Below are 14933 nucleotides of genomic sequence, written 5' to 3'. Positions count from 1 at the left end.
GGTGCTGTGACCACTGCCCTGGGGAGCCTGTTCCACCCACTCTCTGGGTGAAGAACCTTTTCCACATATCCAACCTAAATCTCCCCTGATTCAGCTTCAGGCTGTTCTCTCAGGTCCTGTCACAGGTCACCAGAGAGAAGAGATCAGTGCCTGCCCCTCCTCTTCCCCCCACAAGGAAGCTGTAACTGCAGTGGGGTCTCCCCTCAGTCTCCTCCAGGCTGAACAGACCAAGTGCCCTCAGCTGCTCCTCACATGGCTTCCCCTCAAGGCCCTTCACCATCCTCATCACCTTCCTTTGGACACCCCCTACAGCTTTATATCTTTTTTATATTGTGGCACCCAAAGCTGGCCCCAGCACTGGAGGTGAGGCTGCCCCAGTGCAGAGGGGACAATCCCCTCCCTTGCCCAGCCGGCCATGTGTCCTGGATTGTCAAGCAAATTGTACAGACATATTTCTATTTGCCATCTGCATGGCAGTTGTCTTCTGTTAAGTGGGCAGTTTTCCTTATCTCTTCTACAACCAATCCTCCCGCCAGGGAGATATCTGCTGATAAGAGGCCATTGAATGTCACTGCATGGCTGATAAGAACTACAGCATCCCATTGGGAGATGCTCTGCCCAGAGGGAAGAGCCAAGTGTTCCTACCTGAATATAATCTGGGATTCTGGAGATTCTGGAACACCAGCACCGCTTCTCCACTGGATTTCCCAGAGGACCAACTGCCTTCTTCTTCCACTGGATCTTCAGAGGAAGACCACACATTTTCTACAGGATCCCTGCTCCAACAGAACCACCCCTGACACTGCAGGAGTGCTGCAGCCACAATTCCAATGGGACTGCTACCAACACCCTGACCCACAGGGTGTCAGGTTATATTCTGACTCTGTCAGTGTTGGTTTGGTTTACGGCATTGTTTATTTTATCTTTTTATTTTCATCCCTAATAAAGAACTGTTATTCCTGCTCCCATATTTTTGCCGGAGAGCCCCTTAATTTCAAATTTATAGCAGTTCAGAGGGAGGGGGTTTACATTCTCCATTTCAGGGGTGGCTCCTGCCTTCCTTAGCAGACACCTGTCTTTCCAAACTAAGACACCATGCTGTGCCTGATGCCCCCAGGACAGGCTGTCCCTCCTGGCTGCCAGGGCACTGCTGACCCATGTTCAACTTGCCATGGACCAGGATCCCCAGGTCCCTTTCCACGGCACTGCTTTCCAGCATTTCATTCCCCAGTCTGTACACCCAGGGTTGCCCCAGCTGTTTTTCAATGCCTCCTGGAACCATCTTCTCAGTAACTTCACCAGGCACTGAAGTGACACTGACAGGCCTGTCATTTCTGGGGTTCTCCTTCTTTCCCTTCCTGAAAATCAGGACAACATTCATCAGCTTCCAGTCAGCTGGGACCTCTCTGGATTCCCAAGACCACTCAAAAATCATCGAGAGAGGGTTTGCAATGACATCAGCCAGCTCTTTGAGGATTCTTGGCTGAATTCCTTTAAGCCTCACAGATTTGTAGGGACCCAGCTGGAGCAGCAAATTCTGCACAATTTCAGGGTCAGCTGGGAATTGACCATTCTCACAGTCAAGATCCTCCAAGCTCAGGGCACTGAGACCTCCTTAGTCCATCAGCCATGTTGAAGACAGAGGCAAAGAATGTGTTAAACACCTCTGCCTTGTCCCTGTCTCTGTGAGGTGATCATCCCCATCCTTCAAGGGGCTGATGTTATTTCTACACTGCCTATTTCCATTAAGATATTTGAAAAAACTCCTTTTCATTGTCCCCTGCAATTCTGGCCAGCTTCAACTCCAGGTGAGCTTTGGCTGCAGGAATTTTCTCCCTACAGTGGCAAGCAGCATGTCTGTATTTTTGCCATTTCACCTGGCCTTGCTCCTACTGGGCACATGCTCTTCCTTGACCCTGTTTCTCACAAACCAGGCCCCCAGCCTGAGGGTGGCTACAGACACTGGGTGCCACTGGTTTTCTGCTCTTGACAAGCTCATTGCAAATTCAGTGTTGATTTTGACAGGCTTTTGGTTTTCTGAGGAAACCCCTTGGGATACTGTGTGGACCTAGAACACATCCTGGTGTGGGTATTACCAAGAAGGAACGAGCAGGAAGCCTCAGCTGTCCCACCCACCTTTGTGACACACGTCCCAGTAGGGATGGCTTGCTGCCTGCCAGTGTGAAGGGACCCTCAGAGCCAGAGTTGTCACTACAAAGTCAACACATCTGGACAACCTCAGAAAGAATCAGTTCTGTTTCTTTAGGATCTCGTGACACTCCTGTGCTTCAGCAAACTGGCCACCCACACAGGTGGCAGAGAGGATGGACAGGAGCAAGCCCACACTCATCCCAGCCATGATTCACAGATTTACACTGAGTCCCACTTTGCTTTGTTCCCCTTTCAGAGCACCAGAGGATGGATATTGAGGCACAAGCCAAAACACAGTGACTGTTTCTAGCAACAATGAGAGCTATTGTGTGGTGAAAAGGGTAAATTACTCATTTTTTTAAAACTTGCTTTTATTTTTTTAAATAATTGCAAAGCACGGACACCACATGCTTTTTGTTGCTGCAAAACTACAGATGAGCATTAAAAAGCAACTCTTGACAGGGAAAACCTGCCCACCTAAATCACTCATTTCAGTGAAACCAGAGGGGTAGTGTCCAGTGGTATGACTTAAGACACATCCTTGCTAATTTCTAAAAATTCTTTTAAATCAGTTTCTTCCATAACACCACTATTTTCTGGATCACAACATTTTACAGAAAGAAAAAGCATTTTAGTTTTTATTCTTTTTGAGAATTTTTTGCTTGTTTAGGATAACAACGTGTTTCTGCTTACTATAATTTTTAAAAATGATGGACTGACAGTTCTTGATTACCTGCATCCCCAAACTGACATGATTTTATACTGAATCCTCCTTTCCAGTCTAAAACAGGCTTTAAAACCTGACCAGTTGGTCTTGGGAATCTAGGCTCTGCCTGGAACAGCTCTGCCGTGCGCTGTCTTGCAACACAAGCAACACCAGGAAAATAGAGGAAAGGAGGTGAAGGAAAACTGTGTCCATTTCTGCATGAAACAAAAAGAATATAACAGAGTGTAGGAAAGGCAGGCCACATTTAGAAGTGCTGCATGTACAGCCAGCCAGTCCTACAGGTGGGATGAATGCCTGCAGCACCAAACCCTCTGGGTTCCAGAGGCTTTCACTCGTTTGTCATCTAAAGGAGGCACCAGATTACAACTGTTTGCTCTCCTGGAGCAGTTCATGCCATGCTGAAGTAGCAGATGGAGGCTGACAGTCAGGTGTGATTCTGGGATTCCTGCAGCTCAGTCCTGAGGCTGATCAGAGTTATGAAGCACACAATAACAATCGTGTTAATTGCGTCCTGTGCAGACAGGATGCTGGAATTGTCAGTCCATCCATGAATTCCCTTTAAGGCAGCAGGAAATAGCCTCTCTTCTCACACATGCCCTCCTCGAGCATGGAGATCATAGAAGAGCGCAGCAAAGCATATTTGAATCCAGAAAAAAAAGAAGGGAGGGGGAGGAACGTATTTTTTTTTCCAAGGTGTACTTGGTATGGGAAGCCTCACAACCATTTTACTGCACTAACTGCCAGATGACACTTGCTCCTTTGCTAGACTGCTCTGCTCAACAATCACCCAGATACTCCAGAGGGTCACAAGTTATACCATAGAAAATATGCTCTGTATCTGCTTTTGTTTGTTACTAAAACAAAGCAAAAAGCAGGGCAATATATTATAAAGAGTACTGGCCAGTTAATTACCTAACATTGGAGGAATACATCAGCCCAATGTTCATAAGCACTGATTTGAGAAAAGTTTCATTTTGTTGTAAGCATTTAGTTAAGGCAAAATTTTAATGTTCAGCCACAGAAAAATATTCTTTCTACTGCAGTCTTTTAACTACAATGAATATAATAATATCCCATATAATATGGGGTAAAAAAGATTTCAGTCACTGAAATGGTCTTCATCATCCTTTTTTCTGAAGAAACTTAAAAATGACAGTCAATAATTATGTTCTCATGTATAAGAACCCCTTCAACCCTTGGAGAGATATTCATCACCTTGTAGAGATATGATTAAAGTCCCCATTTGAATACTTTAAATTTTTCATTACATGAAAAGCTTTCATTACACAGCCCCTAAAAGAACCTAAATTATGATCCTTTTTTGAGTCTATTTTTTCACAAGGATCAATTTCAAACTGGTGGACACCAATATTCATTCCAATCTTCTACTCATTTAAGTTCTTAAATATCCCTAATGTATTTTCAATGCAGCAATGAAACGAATCAAATAAATACTAAGAAGGAAATATGTGACATTATTGTTACAACTTGAAGTTGGTTTTTTCTGTAAGAGACTCCATATTTCCTGTGTTTTCACCAGAAAACCAGCAACCACTATTCTCCACAAAGAAGTTAAAAAATGTAATCTTTTAATTTTATGCTAAAATTCTGTGATTCACCTCCATGGAGTAGCTGTCTCATTCCTATCAGTTCACCCAAAACACTGAAGTAACTTCTGCTGCATGAATTATCATAAATCTCATTGCAATTGTTACTCTTATTACTGTTACCTTACCAATTCTTGCATTTTCTCCTGCACATCATGAGTTCAGCAGGGCCACCAGGATGGTGGCAAGGAAAGGAAAATGTAACAACAGAAAGTGCCGGAGAACTGGGTTTGTTCAGCCTTTAGGAAGGCAGCAGAAGGGAAACTCTCTGCTGGTCCAAGCCACCTAACACAAGAGTGCTGAGAAGATGGAACCTGACTTTCCTCAGAGCTTGTCCTGGTTTCATCTGGGCTGGAGTTCATTTTACTCCTAGTAGCTGTTACAGTGCTGTGTTGTATTTAGGATGAGAACAGTGTTGATAACACATGAGTGTTTAGGCTGTTGCTTAGTTCCTACCCTAAGTCAAGTGCTTTTCAGTGTTCCCCTGCTCTGCCAGTGAGGAGCTGCACAGGAAGCCAGGAGGGAGCTGTGGGACACTGCAAAGGTTGATGTCTCAAGATATTTTAGGGTGCATATGTGTGAGGCAGGGCAGGTTGGGCCTTGCCCTGGCAGTGCACTCCTAGAGCCAGCATCCCAGCCTGACAGAGCTGCCAACTGTCACACTGGAGAAAATGCCCCACACCCCATCCCTGGAGCCCCTAACCCAGCTCCTGAGCGGCCAAGTGACCAGAAGTCACACCTGGGAGAAGGGCCCAGGAAGGCCAAGCCTATTTTAGGCCAAATATGTGGCAAGCACATGTCTTGACCCTACCTCCTCTTGGAGTTTCTATCAGCTGAACATTGGTGGAACCCAGGAGCTGGTAGCTGTACGTGTCCTTCTCTGTATCATTTCGGTCCTCCTCCTTCTTCTAATTCCCTCTTTTTCAGTAACTTAAAATCAAATGGGCTTCGAGTTTGTGAAGTTGAGTGGGCTAAGTCAATGCTTTGAGAAGTGTTTTGTGTTGATTGAATGCTGCTTCTAGCCCTTTGCCAAAGTTCTCTGATTTTCTAAAGCTACCAGTAAAGCTATTTTGTTGTTTAGCCCTCTTGAGAAGATCTTGTTGGTCTTTCTCCCGTGTGTCTAAATGAACAACCATAAGCCCTGTTAAAAGCTTCATTGAGAGAGTTTTTTGGGGCCTTGCAGGAGCACAGCTGGAACAGCTCACCTGAATGGGGCAAAGGGATACTGCTTACTATGGGATGTCATCCTGGGTATAAAAGCTGGGGTCCATTCACCAGGAGACACTGCTTGGGGATGTGCTGGGCATTGCTCAGAGGGTGGTGCTTGTACTTCTTAGGTTTTATTCCTCCCTTTCATTTTCTTATCTCCCTTTTCATCGCTACTGTTATTGTTCTTATTTCAACTAATAAACTGTTCTTATCTCAGCCCATGGGTTTTGTATTTTTGCCTTCCTCCCCATCCCATGGGGGCAGGGGTGCTGAGTGAGCAGCTGTGTGGCACTTAGTGCCAGCCAGGGTTAGCCCATCAGAGAGGCACACAGAGAGGCACTACTGGGCATGAGCTGCAATATGGGAAGTTCCTATTAGATGCTATTTCTTTATTCCTCCATGAGGATGGTGAAACCCTGGAGCAGGGGCCCAAAGAGGCTGTGGGATCTCCATCTCTGGAGGTTATTCAAAACTTCACTGACAAAAGCCCAGAGCAACCAGATCTATTTCTTTTCTGCCTGGAGCATGAGGTTGTACTAGAGACCTCCAGAGGTCTTCCCTGAGAGCCTAAATTTTCTTCTGGATCTGTGTCACATACTGGGAAAAGCCCAAGTGCTTAGGTCACTAACCATAACATCACTTGTTTGAGCACTTGGCCCTGCTGGGGTCTCTATGCTATGCACAGCAATGGACATGTAGTTGTACAGCTGCTCTCTGCTATTTGGAAAGCTGCAGTTGTTTCTCAATGCTCTATATTATAGTGTACATTTTACACCCATCCTCTTCTTTATTTGCCTGTCAGTGTCAGGTTTATCAGCTTATCATAGGTTTTTATTGTGGGGATATTGAATTCACTCCTGTGCAAATATTGTAAAGAAATGGAGGATTCATCGGGACTAGAAAATGAAATGAGAGTTATTTTCATCATCTAACTTTACTTGGAAATGCTGCCTTTAGCTTGGCAGAGCTGGCTCACATAGACTTCTTTCCTCTGCAGTTACCAAGTTTCACCTCTGGCCAGACAAACCAGCCAGACTTGAGGGACTTGTCAACTCAGCTGGACAAAGGAGTTTTGAACATGAAAGAAGACAAATTCTCTGCTGGAAGTAAGGCTTAAATAACTACATTACTCAACAGTAATCAGCTAGGATTTAACCAACTGGATTAAGCTTGCTAGTGCTTCTGCAATAAATCAATGAACTAATGGGCACAAACCCAAAAGGTTGGTCATTGTCCCCTAATCAATTACAGGTAAAACTGCCTGACCTTGCAGAGCATACTTTCCTCTAGTTGTTTCCCTAAACTAAATTATCAGTACTTGAAGAGGAATACTGATAATAGATCCCACACAGATCAAGACACAATACTACCAGAGCAAAAATTCAACACAATCTCAAAAAAAATGTGGTTTAAATCGTTTTTCAGCCCTGCCATGACCTTCCCCCACCCAATGGCACCACAACATAAAAATCATGCGTTACAAATGCCAGTTCATTCAAACACTTCCACATGGAAAAATGCAGTGATGGGTAGAGAGGCTGAAGTTACAGCAAGTCTGTGAATCTGCCACCCTGTGATGGCCTAAAAGCCTTACAAGGGCAATTTCCTCTGCTTTCTAGTCTTTGCAGAGAGCTTGCTTACATCCACCTAGAAAAATATTGTAGAAACATATAAACTGTGTCTACAAAAGTAAAAGAAACTGAATCACAGAGCATTAAGGCACCACTTTAACACAAAAAATTCACATGTAATAAGAGTAATGTAATTCACATGTAATAAGAACAAAAACCCCTAGGACTAGCAGGTAAGAAAAGCAAGGTTCCTCTTCTTCCATTATTTTGCTAGGAAACTCTTATCTGTCTAACCCCAGCAATAAAAGAGGGAACAAATAGTACAGGATCTGCTGTAACAAATTCAGGTACTCAAAAACTACACTGCCTGTGACCAGGCTGCATCTTGCACAACTACTCAATATGCAGAAGATCTCTGCACTGCAGAATAATATTAATCAGAGTCCTACACAATGGAACTGGTTACACTGAAAAGAAGGCATTTACAAAGAAAACAACACACTGAAGAGAGCTTAGCAATATCTGGCAGCCAAGAGAGATCAAAAGCAAATACTCAGGGCCTTGTAACCTCACACCAGGGCAACATTGCCACTGCAGATGAACAGAAAACATTGCTCAGCACAAAAATAATCTGGCCATTTTAAATTACAACCTGCTAGGCTGCTCCAAAGAGAATCTCAGCATAGGGGACTGAATGTTGTGGCCATATTTAGAGAGCCTGTGGAGCAGAAGATCTACAAACTGCACTCCTTGTGACAGATCCCTGTGCAGCACTGCTTTGGTCTCACAGGTCCCCAGGGCGCTCCCAGAGACACCGACCAAGAAGTGGGTAAGGACAGGGAGAATGCCTTTCAATTCAAAGCATCTGCTTCTGAGCCTCACACAGCCCCAGCTGAGCATCTAAAGAGAACACAATTCCTGGTTTCACCCCTAAGATACTTTCCAAACCTCTCTCTGCAGCAGCCCGCTGGATTTAATCAGGGATATTGGTTTACAAGTTCTGCAATTAAGGTTTCTATCAGAAAGGCAGACTGACAGGGACAGCCCAAGCCAAGCACCTCAAAAGCTATGCCAGAGCTGGTCTCACAGAGATGTGGCATTTTGATTAACCTCAAAGATCTCAGAGACAGGAAACTGAGTCTGGGTAGTACTGATGCTCCTTTGCCACTGAATGTTGCTCCACAGCAAATCCAGCACTGGGAAAAAAATCACAGAGGGAGCAGGCAGATCGCTGTCCATTTGTATTTCAAACGGTTAGAAAATCATTGAGGAGATGGAAAAACACCTGCTCATCCAGATGTGACAGTACTCTCCCTTCCATATGTTCAATGATAGGAAACTATCACATTTTTTCTCCTCATGATTCAAAAACCAGGAGCCTCAGAGTCCTGGTTTACAGAAGCAATGAGGTTTTAAAGAAAGCCCCCATACTACCTTAAATCATCCCAACTACCACGTGTCAGTGCTCCCAGAGTGGCTTTGGGTCATGTAAGGTTTTCTCTGAGCAAACAGACCATGAAGTTCTATTTCGGGAGCATACCAAGTAGTCCCAAAATCCTAAATGAGAGGCCAAACCAACAAATGCACCCTCAGACAGGAGGGCAGATTAGAACCAACCCAATGCAAAATCCCAATAAACCCATGAAGTTTAAAGTGTAAAACCCCCAAGCCATATCTGCTGGAGATGTATAGGCATGAGCAACTAATGCTACCCACTGCTCACTAATGCAGACATTGCTTCAGAGGCTGAAACACAGAAAACCCAGCCAAAGCTGTTCTTGCTCTCTGGATATGCAAGTTACTCCTTCACTTAGCCATACAGATCTTATTTCCATTTACTTTTTAATGTATGTGACCCAAAGGCTTGTCTACATAGCAAAACACTGGCAGGTCCAATGCACCAGCAACTTCCTCTGCTGGAGACGATCTGCAGGAAGAGTTTTGTCACTGCAGCTTGGGCTTGGTTTCAAAGTGCTTGACTGCAAAGTAGAAAATCCCATTATGTTAAAATTGTGTGCAAATGCACACACACCTCACTTAAAGACAGTTTTACAGTAGTGGTTAAGGGAATAAAATGAGGGCTTGGCACAAAAATAGTATTCTGACAGAGAAGCTGTATTCATGCACAAATTCACGGTGCAGATGTGCCCTAACTGTCCCTGAAACAGTTTCTGAATTTGTTATTGGTAAGATTTTCAACCCTAGTAGTGTAATTCTCTACTAGCTTCTCTAGAAGCAACAAGACAATGTAAGGCAAACAGTGCTCCACAAGGATTAAAATAAAAAGCTACCTTGTGGTGCTCTGATTAGAAGTGGCCAGATAGAGTAGCACCAGACAGAATATCCTGAGTCCAGCTGGGTTTTCAGCATCTCCAACCATCTCTCTGGGTATCCTGCTCCAGCACATGACCACCCTCAGAGCAGAAAACTACACCTGGTGTTTATCAGAAGGTTCAGAGACTCTTCTAGAGAGTCATTACCTGACTAGTGCAGGAAGGACATTGTGAGGGACCCACCTGGAGCTGTGTTCCCTATGTGGCTATTCCACAAACTGTCCCAGAAATCCTAACTGTTGGCAACAGCCTGCAGTCCACACCAACCAGGAGCTGCTGCACTCAGAGGTCAGGCTGTACCCAAACCAGGTCTGCAGTATGGCCAACCTTCTCTATCCCAAACTCTGCTGAACTCTAGTTACTTGCAAGATTCTGTCACAAGTTCTGGAAAGAGCAGCAGCTCATTCGTGAGTCCCGTAAGGCTGGTGTGACACCTAAATAGAAAACAATAAAGTTGCACTGTTTAAGAGGGATTGTAATTTTCAATTCTACCAGAAAAGTACAGAGGAATTTTAGGCAATATTTCTCCCTTGCTTTTCATCTGGAAATCCATGAATTGATTGTATCACCTATGGCAATACCAAAAACTTACTCTACCCACCAACTGTTGGAAAAAGGCAGTATCTCCCTTCCTGAAATGTTTCTCACCTCTTTGCAACACTCACAGTGAAAACATACACAATACGTGATTCCCCATGCTCTCAACCCAATTTCTTATTTTAACTTTACCATTTATTTCAGTAAAGCATTTGGGGATTAACCTTCAACCAAAAAAAGCTAAATTCCTCACAGAACAGCTTGATTTGTAAAAACATGGCTGAAGTAATGTGTCATTCTTACACAGGATAGCTGATGCACAGCCAATTCTGCTTCTTCTGTCTTTTCTGTCCCTTCCCTGAATATTTACTAACTGCTTTGCCAAGGGGCTTTTCCTAGTTCCATACACCACCACTCCCTCTCCCCAGTTACCAGCATCATCCTGTACACAAGTGTGGGTGTTTATTCAAGCATTTGGTATTCTCAACAACCTTCCAGAAATAAACACAAGTATTAGTCAACACCTTGCACATTTTCTGATGCTAGTCCTGCTTTAGTGATTTCAGCTCATGCTTTTCAAGCATTCCCTGCCCTGGATGCAGCACCTATTGGCAGTGGCCAGCATGACAGCATTGTTTGTGGTACTCTAAAATCCATCATTACACCCAGTCCTACCCTCACTCAATGCAGAGCAGTTTGAAGTGTGCAAACAAACAGAAAAATCTCAATCACAGCCTTACTTGCCCTCATGGCAGTGTGTCCAGACCTCAGACACCCACTCTGCTCCTCTCTGGGAGCTTGTGTACCCAGGCCTTTCACAGATCACAAATCCTCACAATGACCTGGGCTGATTTCTTCTTTGCACAGCTCAGCTGCATCTTTTACAATCCAGAGCATTCAAAAGGGGCCTTATCAGTCCTCCTCTTGGGAGAGCTGAAATGTGGAAAACGATGTGACCTTCAAAAATAATTCACTGGCTTTTACCTAGAGGCAATCTGTCACAAACATTGAGTAACTCATTTCACAAGGCCTGCAACAGTCTCACCCTCAAATTCAATTCAATCTCTGGAGATTTTGTACAAAGGCAAAGGTGCAGACTCATAGGGCCACAACATTATCTCTGAAGCATGAGCCCTGGTGATAAGGATCCTACTCACTGCTTCAGCAGGTGCTTCCTCAGCCCAAGTGGCAATCCTGCAGAAAGGAACATCCCTAAAAATGTATATTGTACTATAACACATAAACTGTACCTGGCAATAGCTGGCTTTGCCTGAAAAAGGAAATCCATGCACAATGCCCTTCGGCCAATGGCAGTTCTCAGTTCCTCAAAGGCAGATTTAGAAATTCCTTGTTTACATCCCTCCATAGCAATCTTTTTAGCAGAAGCCTGCCTCCTTCAGCCAGGAACAGCTGCATCAAGAGAGCTCCTTTCCACCCTCATTAAGAACAAGCACATCACTTCACACTTTGCCTTCAGGACAGTGAGGTACATGAAAAATTCGTTAATAGTTTCCCTATACCTCCCACTGTCCACTTTTGTGCATTTCTCTACTAGTCAACCATTTTACTTGGAGACTCTGTCATGCTTCAGTGCTCCATGTCCTCTGGGAGGCAACCTCATTTTTGAGTCAGATGCTGCTCCCTCTATTCCTTATTTTCTAATCAGTATCACTAGATTGCACAGACCAGTGGACCAATAGTTCAGTCCAAGTCTCCTCATTGTCCTTACATCCTGGCAGACAAAATAGTCCCTGTTGTTGGATCTCACTTGAGTTGCAGAATGTAACAACTTTCTGAGCTGGATGACTTAACATGACATCACATATAGATGGAAGCTGAAGAGAAAACTATAAAAAGCATTTGCAACTTTGGATTCTAATAGTTAACATGCACTTTTAGTACTTCCAAATGGCTTTTTGCCTTACCTTGCAGCTTTTTCAGGACAGCCACTTCCATCTTGAGAACTTGCTTGGGCTGCTGAGCTGATTCCACCTTCAAGGCCACATTCTCACGGGTCAGCAAATCCATTGCCTCATAGATCTCCCCAAAGCCACCTCCACCGATCTTCTTCAGCTGCAAAAGTACAAAGGGGTTTGCTACAATGCACACCAGAGGGATCAGCAAGCTGCCTCTCACAGAGCCAGCTCCTCGACTGTGTAGGGAGAGCAAGCTCAGCTCCCAATCTGTGCTGTGCCTGAATCCCTTCACTGCACAGCTTGGCAAAAGTCCAGCTACCCACTTGACAGTGCTATGTATAAATTCTTCGCTCTAACAACGAAGAACAAGCCTAGCAAGCAATGACAGGTGATACTTTTTTAAAAGCAAATGATAATGCCTATTGCCTCCATGATGTTCTTGCCAAAATTCAAGGAAAGACCCTTCAAGGAGATAGCAGAACCACTGTCATTCCCCACCAACAAATACATCTCTGTGGTAAAACATAACCATGGTAGTTGGAACTAATCTTTCAAGAAGTAAGTTAAATGACGTTTACATCTCATTCAAAGACTTTAAACACAGAACAAAACATCCACTGGAATCTTTTACAAGATTTTTTACCTGCTCTGGTAGTGAAGTTACTTCAGTGTCACATTTCAAAGAACTACTAACAGCAGTTCTGTACAAGCCACCAGTACAACTCCATTCTTTCTCAGCCTCTTTATCTCTTTAGTTTGAAACCCAACCAAATTATGCCTTTTGTGTCTCTGAGCAAAATTAAAGACTGGTTCCACAATAGGAATCCATGACTTCAGTTGACATAAACTCAAAGCTAAAGATGTCTAAGATTCAGCATATCTGATATGCACCTTCTAGAGACAGATTGTCTGCCTGTTCTAGAGTAGCCTCCCATTCAGAGAGCAAGCCAGGATCCTCTGCCTTTCCTGGAAGGTGATTCCTTGATCCTCCTTCTGCTGAGACTTGACAGCATATGTGCACATAGTTACATATAATCACGTATAATAAAGACTCCTCTTGTGTTGCAAGAGTCAATGTCTGTGCCAGGAAAGTAATTTTATATTTGTTTCTCTTAGATATATTTAAAGCCTACTGTGCTGCCCAGGAGGAAATTCAGGTTTACACTGAATAACACTTAACAGTTAAGAGAGGAAAAGAAGTTTCAGTCAGACAGATAGTCAAACATGGATCTTACACAATGTTTAATCAGGTTTCGATGATATTTTAGTGTCTTCTGTACCACCAAAGGCCTGTCCTGTGCATCTGTCCACTTTGTTGAACAAAGGGCCCTGCCTGCCAAGAGCAGGGCTCTTTCCTCTCAAAGGTGACCAAAATAATTTGCTTTTCTGGCTTCCAGATCAAGAACAGTTCCACTTGAAGAAGGAAGTGTTTTCCATATTAACAGCTTGACAGCCAGCCTTGTCTCTGAAGCTATTACTTGATAACCCTTTGAAAGCTGCTGTCCAGAGCAACTTCTTGTCATTTTTCCTCATGACCTTCCAGGGGGCTAAACAGGCACATTTATGCAGTAAACAGCCAATAACTAGGTCACCACAGATTATTCATAAATTATTACAGTGCAGCCCTACTTCCATTTGGAAATTCACACTAAGTGAGCTGGCTATTAAAAATCTTTCTTTCAAAACAGTGCTACATTCAGCATAGCAACAACACGTCAGCTAATACCTCAGGATTCAGTAGACAAGATCTTCTGTTGTCTGATATATTAATGAGAAAGGAAAGGGACAGTAGAAGCTATGGAAGGCAAAAAGGTAAACTGGGAACTGGAGGGACAATATTGAGTCTGCACACCTGGCAAAACAGCCAAACTGGAGGACACATAAAAGTCTACAGAGAAACAAATGGGAGATCACACAAGATCAAGATCAAAGCTTCTGCTGAATCAGAAAACTGATTTTACACACACATTCCAGCCAATGGAGGGCTGTCAAAGCTGCCTTTGTTTCCTTGCATCCTTGCTCACACTCTTAGGGAAATTATTCTCTGGCATACTTTTCCCAGCACACCAGATGGTACCATCCATTCAACATCACCACTAGCACTGCCATACTTCTTGATTTTTCAGCAACAATGAGGCTGCAGCAGCCATTTCCTTTGCTTTGGTCCAGTGCAAGCTGTTGTAAGTCAAGGTCTTGGAGCTTATGTCACATCCATTGCCTCATTGTCTGGGTGCTCCATGGGAGTTCACTTTCTAAGGTGAACTTGGTACAGCCTTCTGTTGGGCACAAAGGAGAGATGGGTACATACCACTCAAAAAACCCCAAACCAGTAATGAAATTGCAAACACAAAGTCAAGGAGGAGAATGAAGCATCTAACTAGAATCACCTAAGTGGTAATCAAGAGTCATCACCCATGTTCAGCCTCACTGCCTTGGGGATATTCTCTTCTGGTCCTGCCACAGCCCACTTACTGTTCTGACTGGGATACAGGCTGCCAACACCAGCAGGATTCATCCCACCTAATGCACGAGCCCCTGTGTGAGCTGGCTGTCCACGTGTCTATTCCAGGCTGTGGAACCAAGTGAACAGTTCATCTGATCAAACAGATAGGTATTTGGACTTGGACACAGACCATCAGGAGTTACACAGCACACAAATGCCTCCCTTTGAAGTCTCCTTTAAATATTCTGAAATATTTTTGATTTATCCTGAAAAAGACTCTTGTAGCACAATCTTCCAGAGCTTACTAAAAAAAACCCCCAAAACAACAACAGCAACACGCAGCCTTCTCACTAAGCAAAAATCAGTACTTTCAGACACAGTTCAAAAAACCAAGGCAACACACAACCCCAGCCAAAAATAACCTTGAATACAAATTTCA

The 14933-nt window shown here is 43.9% G+C and overlaps 1 protein-coding gene across 1 annotated transcript in view; it reads right to left on the bottom strand.

Moving 5' to 3' along the window:
* TTBK1 (tau tubulin kinase 1) overlaps positions 1–14933 on the bottom strand; it is a 101717-nt gene that overhangs the window by 65807 nt on the left and 20977 nt on the right. The window contains exon 3 of the mRNA XM_030945081.1: positions 12061–12208. Within this exon, the coding sequence (XP_030800941.1) occupies positions 12061–12208 (148 nt within the window). The remainder of the gene's footprint in view (positions 1–12060; positions 12209–14933) is intronic.

Source organism: Camarhynchus parvulus, chromosome 3, assembly GCF_901933205.1.
Source record: "Camarhynchus parvulus chromosome 3, STF_HiC, whole genome shotgun sequence".
NCBI lineage: Eukaryota > Metazoa > Chordata > Aves > Passeriformes > Thraupidae > Camarhynchus > Camarhynchus parvulus.
The sequence above is the reverse complement of the archived record's forward strand: the minus strand, read 5'-3'. Positions and strand labels throughout refer to the sequence as shown.